The sequence below is a fragment of the Danio rerio genome, chromosome 16 (assembly GCF_052040795.2).
Source record: "Danio rerio strain M-AB ecotype USA chromosome 16, GRCz13ab, whole genome shotgun sequence".
NCBI lineage: Eukaryota > Metazoa > Chordata > Actinopteri > Cypriniformes > Danionidae > Danio > Danio rerio.
In genome coordinates this window covers 12,237,501-12,247,873 of record NC_141036.1, presented here as the reverse complement: position 1 = coordinate 12,247,873, position 10,373 = coordinate 12,237,501, and the positions used below count along the sequence as shown (strand labels likewise).

The following is a 10,373-nucleotide window of genomic DNA, read 5'->3' as shown; positions in this document are numbered from 1 at the left end:
AATAAATTGTTTTGTATACTTGCATCTTTACTACTGAAAATGGTGGTATAGTGCCCAAACTAGGGCCTGCGGGCCAAAGTTGGCCCATAATAACCTAAGATTTGACCCACCATCCCATGCCTTTAATAGAGATTATCATTTCTAATTTAACATAATCTTTTTTGTTTGTTTGTTTTATTGTTGAGCTACAAAAAGCAAGCTTGAATTAAAATTGTTTTAAATGAGTCAGATTTATTTAAATGTTCATTGTGTTATCAATGGAATTGTTTGTTTTCATTATAATAAGTTAATTAAAAAAGGAAAAAAAAAATGCATTAGTTATCCTAATACGATTAAAGCTTTCTATTTATTTTTAGATGTTATTTTGAAAAAATTACACATTGCAACTTTCTAATGCATTTTTATATATTTACTTTCGACCTACAGCCCTCAGCTATGTTTGTTTTTGGCCCTTTATAAAAAAAGTTTGGGCACCCCTAGTATAGACTATAGTTGTGGAAAACCAGGCTAAAACAGTATGGGTAGTTGTATTGCTACACTGAATTCCCAAAGCAGCAAACTTCACTATTGTACAAAATTCTATGCTGTTTACTATTACTATAGGTTTTTTTCATGTAGGACTTTTTTTCGAAAAGAAAATGTCAGGGCGACACGGTGGCTTTGTGGTTAGCACTGTCGTGTCACAGCAAGATTTGAATTGAATAAAATAAGTTGGCCGTATAGTGTGTGTAAATTAGTGTGTATGGATGTTTCCCAGTTTTGGGTTGCAGCTGGAAGGGCATCCGCTGTGTAATACACAGGTAGAGGTAGTGGTTTGTGTAAAAAATAGGTAGCGTACATTATGTCCTTAAGAAGCATTGTTTTCTAATCTAGCGTTCATTTAAAAAAAAAAAAAAACAGAAACTTGAAGCGATATTCTGTTCTCCATTGGTTGTTGCTTTTAAAAGTAAAACTAACTTTTTGTGCTTCCGCTATTTAGATTTATATATCAGTGTCGTGTGGTTTTGTCAGTCGGACTAAATGCGCAGATCTATGAATATGAAACTTGTCAACAGGATACAAAACCTCCATCCAAACGTGAGTATGAACGGCAGAGCATACAAACTAACAACAAAACATAAAATGTTTACACGAGCTGATTCTTAAAAAGCAGCCAAAACCCGGAGAAGGAGAAACGCTGATCTCGAGGTACAGAAAGATGAGTTCTGCAAAACTGTTGCAAACAATGTAGATGGATTGAATTTAAACAAATTAAATTGAGTAATGTTCAACTTAATCTGTTTAATGTCAGCCCAAATGAATCGTTTACAACTTAACTTTAAATCATTTAGCACAGAATCATCTTTGAATCTATTTTTTTTCAGTGTGCAGTGTTTTTAAAAGTAGGATTTGCAAGATTTTGACTGAAACAATGTTTAAGTTTATTGGTTGTCTAGTAGTTTCTTGTTTAATAAAATTAAATGTTGTCTCATATTTTAAATATAGAAAATTGACATTAGTAAATTATCAACCATTTCACAAATCTTCTATGACATTTATTAGAAAATGAAACAAAGAGACAAACAAAATTACCCTAACAAAATAGAAACTTCCTCACGTTTTTTTCTTAGTTAATAAAGACTCTTTTTTTATTTAAACAATAACATTTTGGATTGTTTTTTTTTTTTCTTATTCAAATGGATTTTCAGTGTCTGGATTTTTGATTATTTATTTATTTTTATTTATTTATTTAGGTCGTGTCAACTTGCAAGATGCTGTTTTTACTCATTTTAGGTAAGCAATAGAAAGCCAGAAAATGCATTATAATATTCTTTTGTTTTTGATATGTCTATGATTACTCCATGCAGTTTCCTCACTGTTTCTTCCTTTAAACCTTTTTACATCCTCCATCAGCACTGAGTGTTTCATCTGGGGTGTGTGATGTGCTTTATAAAGAAGCCGGGAAAGAGGTTTCTTTGCAGTGTGGAGCATCTCCAAATAGTGATATAGAGTGGAGGTTAAACGGCAATCTCTTAATCAGCATTAGAGGCAAAACTGGATTAAGACGCAAGGGTATTAGTTTCCTCTCCTTTTGACACAAAAGCAGAATAAGTTTGTAGTCCCACTATAATGAATTATGATTTTAAAGGTTCTGGCCATTCTGTGGACAAAGTAAATTTATATGGAGACACTCTGAATGTTCCCAGACTGGAGCCAAGAGACTCTGGAGTTTATTCCTGCACACAGTCAGGGAAACAATACACGCTGCATGTTGTGTCAGGTGAGAAAGAGCTGCCGGTTTTATATAATTATTATACTGCATATTTATCATATTTTCACATTTTTCTCTGTCAGTGTTTGTTAAACCAGGCCCAGTGCTGATTCAGTCTAGTGATGTGGAGCTGCACTGCAACATTGAAGGAGACCCAAACACTGAAGTAGAGTGGCTGAGACCCCTTAATGATCAAGTACATGATGCAAAACATCAAAAGATTAACCTGAAATCTGTGACTTCAAGTGATGAAGGCAAGTGGACTTGTAAGGTCGAAGACCTGAAGCTCAGTGTTACACTGACTGTTGTTGGTAGGTGTTCCTCACCAGTTGTTATTTAACACAAAAGCTCTTTTCTTATAATAAGAATTCAGATTTCATGCTGTCTGTGACATTTGTTTGGTCTCCAGCAAACCACCAGATCAATAATGTTGAAGTTTCTGAAAGGGACGACATAGAGCTGCCATGTTTTCTTCCTCGTCCTGTATCTCAGAGTGTTTTGGGGGGGGGGATGGAAAGCAGACCACCTTCCCACAGTCCCATTCCCAACCCTGAAGAACACAGCAGACGAAGGCTTACACTGGGATGGCGTAAATTCATCAGTAGTCAAATATAATATTGAACGCCTCAGCACCAACTTCAATGTCACTCTGATAAATGTAAGTTTTAATTTTCATGAATAATTTACATTTTGATGTTACTCTTCTAAAATGACGAAGCATTCTGGCTTCCTCAAAGAACCACAGATGCCAGTAAAGAAGCTTTATTTTTAGTGTGTGTTGACAGTCATTTCTCCACATCTTCTCTCAGGTGCAGAGCAGCTTTGCAGGGAAGTTTGTGTGTGAAGTGGAGTTTGAGCATGGAGGAAAATTAACTGCTGTGACCAATTTGATGGTTTTGGCCGAAACAACAGATAAAACAGATCTACACGGCACGTAACCAGTCTATAAATGAGTCAAAATGACCCAAGTCTTTAGCCATTTTGTCTGATTGTACACAATGATAGTTTTTCTTGAGACCTGAAGCCTTTCATTCTGAGGCATGATGCCATTTTATCCTATGATGATTGAAGCCTTTTTGTCTGAGGCATGATTTTCTGTCTGTCTGTCTGTCTGTCTATCTATCTATCTATCTATCTATCTATCTATCTATCTATCTATCTATCTGTCTGTCTGTCTGTCTGTCTGTCTGTCTGTCTGTCTGTCTGTCTGTCTGTCTGTCTGTCTGTCTGTCTGTCTGTCTGTCTGTCTGTCTGTCTGTCTGTCTGTCTGTACAATGCTTAGCATTTTAATTTAATATGAATTTACAATTGTTCTCTCCATCAGCACTGTGCGTTTCACCTGGGGTGTGTGAGGTGTTGCTGTATCAAGGAGTTGGGAAAGAGGTTTCTTTGCAGTGTGGAGCATCTTCAAATAGTGATATAGAGTGGAGGTTAAACGGCAATCTCTTAATCAGCATTAGAGGCAAAACTGGATTAAGACGCAAGGGTATTACTTTCCTCTCCTTTTGACACAAAAGCAGAATAAGTTTGTAGTCCCACTATAATGAATTATGATTTTAAAGGTTCTGGCCATACTGCGGACAAAGTAAATTTATATGGAGACACTCTGAAGGTTCCCAGACTGGAGCCAAGAGACTCTGGAGTTTATTCCTGCACACAGTCAGGGAAACAATACACGCTGCATGTTGTGTCAGGTGAGAAAGAGCTGCCGGTTTTATATAATTATTATACTGCATATTTATCATATTTTCACATTTTTCTCTGTCAGTGTTCGTTAAACCAGGCCCAGTACTGATTCAGTCTAGTGATGTGGAGCTGCACTGCAACATTGAAGGAGACCCAAACACTGAAGTAGAGTGGCTGAGACCCCCTAATGATCAAGTACATGATGCAAAAAATCAAGTGATTCATTTGAAGTCTGTGACTTTGAATGATGGTGGCAAGTGGACATGTGTGGTCAATGACTTTAAGTTCAGTGTTACGCTGACGGTTGTTGGTGGGGGTCCCCTAGTTTTAAACCAAATTCATTCTGTATAAAATAGTTTTCATAACTATAATATTTCAGATTTTATACTGACAAGACAAGTCTGACAAATTTAAGGATTTATGTATTGCAGATTGTTTTCGGAAATGTTTAATAGCATGCAAATATCTTTGCAAACAAATAAATGTATAATGAAAATTTCAGTTAAAAAAAATTAATGCAGAAGTTGTTTTGTGATTTCGCTTGTACAGTACTTCTTTATTTGTGGGAGGAAAGAATCATTCCGCTCTTTTTGCTTTTAGATAAAATAAAAACATTTCCAAGAGAATATGTCTGAAATATCATTCTACTGCTTACATTAGTTTAGTTCCCCTGACAAGGTGAATGAATCACAGAACGAAACAAGAACATGGAAAAGAAGAAACATGCAAAAAAAAAAAAAAAAACTGAACTAAAACTGACATAAAACCACAGCCTGAAATCAATGGAAAATAACACACTTCATCTGATTAAATAAAAATGCTCCAACAATATTATTATCAGCTATACTTACCCTACTACAAACCAATTTGCATCAATATTTAAAACAGAACTTCATTGTAATTAACAGGTTTGTTTGTTTTGCTCAATTTCATTTTAATCTTGAGTACCAAGTAATATTGATTCCAGCTTTACTTTGAAAAGTCTTTAGTTATTTAATAATTATAGGAGAACAATACAGATTTGCAATACTCTCTAAAAAAAGCTGAGCATGGAGATGCACCGCAGAGTCAACAAAGTGCAAGTACAGCAGTATCCCCTTAGTGAATGACTATAACCTGTGATGTTGCTGTAATTAAAATGGGAAAAACTTTATTTTTGAGAGTATAAAAAAGGTACTTTTAATGATAGTAAATGTTAAAAAGCAAACCACCGGAGCAATCTCTTTGATTATTATTTTGTTTTTTTATAGCATGAAGAATGAAGAATAGGCAAAACACACACACAGCTGAAGTAGTTCTGACTGTGTACACTACCCAGCAAATATGTTCATGCAGGGCGTATATTGGCTTTTGGCAGGCACTGCAGACTATGGCCAGCCCACACCAGATCTAGGCCAAGTGTGGGCTTGATTGGATGGCCTACAGCTGCAGGCTGACTAAGAGATCTGTCAGAACAGCCCACTAGCAAACAGCCCACATTTATCAAATGACAGCTCAGTGTTGGCTAGCTCATTTGGGCAATGGCTAAAAATTGTTGTCCCATTAGTGTTGGTCCTGCATGAGTGGCCCGGACCTAGCCCCTAGGAAGAACCCACTTTGAAGATTAAAGATTAAAATGGAAGATTTGAAATGATCCCTCTCATGTTTGTGTGCATAAAAGACATATATAAGTGACAGTGACACTGTCATATTAGAGACATGTTTTACCATAATATCAGTCCTGTTTATTACTCCTAAGATTTTAGTGTGTGCATGCCCTTAAAAACAGTGTGGAAGAAGATAAGTTACCTGACAGGAAGCAGGGAACAGTATACAGAGAGCAGCATGGCCAAAACTAGAGGGCTACAAACAGCCTCTAAGCTTTTTTAAAGAGTGGAGATTCCTTTTGTCTGGACTTACCCTTTCACAATATTCTAGCTTCTGTATTATCACTGTTTTTGGATTGTATATAAACTGGTGAACTATCACTTTGGGACTATACAGCACATTTTGATTTTTGGACAGTTTTTGGGGTATGGAACATTGAAATGCTTGTAACAGATTGAGATTTTTGTTTTATTGTGTTGTTTGTGAATAGGCCTACACAAAAAGTGACTACTTTAAAGAGTCATTTTGTCACTTTTAACTCTTACAAACCTCTCACACAACTAAAATCTGACTTGTTTTATACCTTGTTACCTGCTGTTGAGGCTGAACCCCTGATAGCTGACACTGAATCAACAGTCAAAAGGTTGAACACTGAAAAAAAAAAACACTGAATTTTCATCAGCTTTGCACCCTCAACTAATTTTTTCCCCAAGAATTAAAAATTCTCAGAAATATTTGCCATGAAAAAATTGCAAGACTTAAAATACTTAAAATGACCAAGTAGGACTTTATTTTTAGTATTATTTTTATACTTATGTACTTAGTACTAAGAAAAAAGGAGAATATAAAAGTATAAAGAATTATCAATTAATTTTTACACAAAAAGCAAACTGCAAAAAAAAAAAAAAAAAAATGAAGACTAAGATAATCACAGGATTTTGAAGGATTTAAGACTGAGCTTGTATTATTAACCTGAAATAAAAATAATCTGTGACTGAAACAAAATCAGTAATTCCACAGAGATAAATTAGAGATACATTTAAATTTCTAGAAGAGTCTTTTATGAAGAGATGTATATCTTTGGAGTGAACCTAATGGCGTCCCCTTTCCGAAATGCACTTCAGTGGCTTTAAATAAATTTCCCCCGTTAACTCTTAGGCGAGTGAGCCCTCTGCTGGACAGAGAGATTTTAAAAAAGAGAGACTAACTCATTTTTTTAAACAATCAGATTAAAAACTTTACATTTTACACTTAAGGGCAGAAGAAGAGAAGGGGTTATAGCTTCTTCTACCACAATAGAAGGAGCTGTTATAACATTGCTATCCAATCATCTACCCCCAGACCTAAAAATGTAGCCTTGTTTGGAGCTCAAGTCAAAAACATTCGCGTTTTGGATCACCATCTGCTATATGTTGCTTTTTTCCCTTTCAAACGTGTGTAGATGCTGATGAAATGATAATTAATTAGTAAATTTATCAAAATTCTGTGTTTTAAAACTATTTTCAATTATTAATTTAGCCTACTGTATTTGAAAGTCAGCTTAGGTAGTGTGGTAAGAGATAGGCTATTTTATTAATCGAATGAAGCAAGTTCACACGTACGGGCTACAAAAAAGGCCATATTTTAATTCAGGAACATCTTTTATTCATCAGATGAGGTAATTAACTTGTAACTTGTAGGCCTATCTATATTGTGTAGATTAGCCTAAATAACCTAGCCTAATAAGTTTTAATTATGTAGCTTATTTATATATGACGTTACTGTGACTATTTAGGAGCTAAATTCTCGAATCTAGCAGTCATTTGGAGGATTTCCCACTAACACTACTGCGTGTGAGAGGCGTTTTCTGCTCTACATTGGTTGCTGCTCTCCAAACATTTTTTTTTGTTTCCGCTCTCTTGCCTCACTTTAGTTTCTCGTGCGGGTTCAGGTTTTCTGCTCGTCTGGTTTCTCTGTTTCTCACACACTTGTCAGTTGGATTAAATGCGCAGAACTTCTCTGAAACTTGTGAACAAAATATAAAACTGCATCCAAACGTGAGTATTAACAGCAGAGCTTTCAGCTGGAAACTATAATATAATATAATATAATATAATATAATATAATATAATATAATATAATATAATATAATATAATATAATATAATATAATATAAAAGCCTACTATAAATCTCGCACGAAATAATTGTTAAGAAAGCAATAAAATATTTGATATAAATGTTTGCTTTAGCTGGATGTGCATCATAAATATCTAAATTGTGACACAGAAACCATTTTCAAATATATATTTCTTCTCATGCTCAATTTGCGAGTAAAATGCTTGGTTATAATCTTTTATCGTATCGAGTTACATAAATTATATACATATTTATTATTATATTTATAAATGTATCTTCACAGATTTCTGTATATTGGCAAATGAAAAAATATAATACATAATTACAATAAATAATTTAAATATGTTAAAACAAACTGGAAAAGTTACATAAATATGCAGATTGTAATCTGTATAATTTGAAAAAGAAACATTTATTTGCAGATAGTTTAATAGATATTAAAGATAAGAAAATGTGTATGTATATATATATATATATATATATATATATATATATATATATATATATATATATATATATATATATAAAAGCTTTGATTAAAAAGAAGAGAAAACACCATTAGAAATCATACAATTTCTACAAATACCTGATTCCTTTAGCAACGTTTTTTCCTCATTATTATTATTTTTTTAAAATCTTGTTAATTTATCCATGCAAACAATTTGGAGCTATTTGCTATTTTTTCTTGTTTAGCTTAAAGCTTGTTTAGCTTGTTTAGCCTTTGTTCTCAGATAAAGTTTAAAGTTAAATTGTAATGAGATTTTTTAGGCCAAACATTTGCGAACAAGAAAATGATTGTGGCTCATCATCAGTTTTTTTTTTCCTATTTGCTCTTTTCTTTCTCAGTTGTTACAAAGCACTTCTTTATTAATATGGATAACTCTTGACATTCATTTATTCTTTTTCTTTTTGGCTTTGTCCCTTTTTTAACCTGGGGTTGCCACAGCAGAATGAACCGCCAACTTATCCAGCACGTGTTTTACGCAGCGAATGCCCTAATTCTTGACATTTTGATAAAAGTTTTTAATGTTTTGTTTTTATTTTAAATTTCAGGAAAAGGATTAGAAAACCAGCTCACAAGATGATCTTTTTTCTCCTTCTTGGTAAGAACTAGTAACTCAGACTGTTAGGAATAAAAACAATATTACAATGCAGTTTTTAGGATTTCACTTTCTGCACAGCATTCTTTCTCTGACATTCTTTAAGCTTTTTTTATTCTTCATCCTCCATCAGCACTGAGTGTTTCATCTGGGGTGTGTGATGTGCTTTATAAAGAAGCCGGGAAAGAGGTTATTTTGCAGTGTGGAGCACCTCCAAATAGTGATATAGAGTGGAGGTTAAACAACATTCGCTTAATCAGCATTAACGGCAAAACTGGATTAAGACGCAAGGGTATTACTTTCCTCTCCTTTTAAAACAAAAACAGAATAACTTTGTTGTCCCACTATAATTAATTATTGTTTTAAAGGTTCTGGCCATTCTGTGGACAAAGTAAATGTATATGGAGACACTCTAAAGATTCCCAGACTGGAGCCAAGAGACTCTGGAGTTTATTCCTGCGCACAGTCAGGGAAACAATACACGCTGCATGTTGTGTCAGGTGAGAAAGAGCTGCCGGTTTTATATAATTATTATACTGCATATTTATAATATTTACACATTTTTCTCTGTCAGTGTTTGCTAAACCAGGCCCAATGCTGATTCAGTCTAGTGATGTGGAGCTGCACTGCAACATTGAAGGAGACCCAAACACTGAAGTAGAGTGGCTGAGACCCCCTAATGATCAAGTACATGATGCAAAACATCAAAAGATTAACCTGAAATCTGTGACTTCAAGTGATGAAGGCAAGTGGACTTGTAAGGTCGAAGACCTGAAGCTCAGTGTTACACTGACTGTTGTTGGTAGGTGTTCCTCACCAGTTGTTATTTAACGTGAAAGCTCTTTTCTTATAATAAGAATTCAGATTTCATGCTGTCTTTGACATTTGTTTGGTTCTCCAGCAAACCACCAGATCAATAATGTTGAAGTTTCTGAAAGGGAAGACATAGAGCTGCCCTGTTTTCTTCCTCGTCCTGTATCTCAGAGTGTTTTGGGGGGGAAATGGAAAGCAGACCACCTTTCCACAGTCCCATTCCCAACCCTGAAGAACACAGCAGACAAAGGCTTACACTGGGATGGCGTAAATTCATCAGTAGTCAAATATAATATTGAACGCCTCAGCACTATCTTCAATGTCACTCTGAAAAAAGTAAATTTTGATTTTCATGAATAATTATATATTTTGATGTTACTCTTCTAAAATGACGAAGCATTCTGGCTTCCTCAAAGAACCACAGATGCCAGTAAAGAAGCTTTATTTTTAGTGTGTGTTGACAGTCATTTCTCCACATCTTCTCTCAGGTGCAGAGCAGCTTTGCTGGGAAGTTTGTGTGTGAAGTGGAGTTTGAGCATGGAGGAAAATTAACTGCTGTGACCAATTTGACGGTTAAGAGTTTGACAGGTAAAAATTGCTGTCAGTTACTCTCTGATGTTAGTGACCAGGCAATTCTAGCACTAGGAAACATAAAATATTTTTTTACATATGTTTTTGAAAGACATGTTTATACAATAAAAACAATAAGTTTGTGAAATAGTATTACAATGTAACAGAACTATTTCCCATGTGAATATATTTTAAAGCCTGTGATGTAAAGCTAAATTTTCAGCATCATTCCTCCAGTCTTCTGTGTTTG

General features: G+C 34.6%; 2 protein-coding genes across 4 annotated transcripts in view; both read left to right on the top strand.

Annotated features, from left to right (window-relative positions):
- The first annotated feature begins 463 nt into the window (after positions 1-463).
- cd4-2.2 (CD4-2 molecule, tandem duplicate 2) lies at positions 464-4,563 on the top strand. Of its 2 annotated transcripts, NM_001366060.2 has the most exon segments (11): positions 630-1,077; positions 1,734-1,773; positions 1,894-2,052; positions 2,129-2,260; positions 2,335-2,562; positions 2,661-2,760; positions 2,762-2,909; positions 3,061-3,181; positions 3,576-3,737; positions 3,814-3,945; positions 4,020-4,563. In NM_001366060.2, coding segments are annotated over 11 exon segments (1,548 nt in total). In that variant the 5' UTR covers positions 630-1,020; the 3' UTR covers positions 4,289-4,563.
- A 2,762-nt stretch (positions 4,564-7,325) lies between these two features.
- Positions 7,326-10,373, top strand: part of cd4-2.1 (CD4-2 molecule, tandem duplicate 1) — a 6,668-nt gene continuing 3,620 nt past the window's right edge. The window contains exons 1-7 of one of the 2 annotated variants that reach the window (XM_087284935.1): positions 7,326-7,560; positions 8,694-8,743; positions 8,874-9,032; positions 9,109-9,240; positions 9,315-9,542; positions 9,642-9,889; positions 10,042-10,141. In XM_087284935.1, coding sequence (XP_087141061.1) covers positions 8,722-8,743; positions 8,874-9,032; positions 9,109-9,240; positions 9,315-9,542; positions 9,642-9,889; positions 10,042-10,141 — 889 coding nt within the window. In that variant the 5' untranslated portion in view covers positions 7,326-7,560; positions 8,694-8,721. 2 annotated transcript variants of the gene reach the window in all.

Excerpts from the sequence above, each read along its gene's own strand:
- cd4-2.2 (XM_087284962.1), top strand. The coding sequence starts at position 1,021 with ATGCGCAGATCTATGAATATGAAACTTGTCAACAGGATACAAAACCTC. Across the intron at positions 1,774-1,893 it reads GCTGTTTTTACTCATTTTAG|CACTGAGTGTTTCATCTGGG; the intron begins GTAAGCAATAGA and ends ATCCTCCATCAG. Across the intron at positions 2,261-2,334 it reads CACGCTGCATGTTGTGTCAG|TGTTTGTTAAACCAGGCCCA; the intron begins GTGAGAAAGAGC and ends TTTCTCTGTCAG.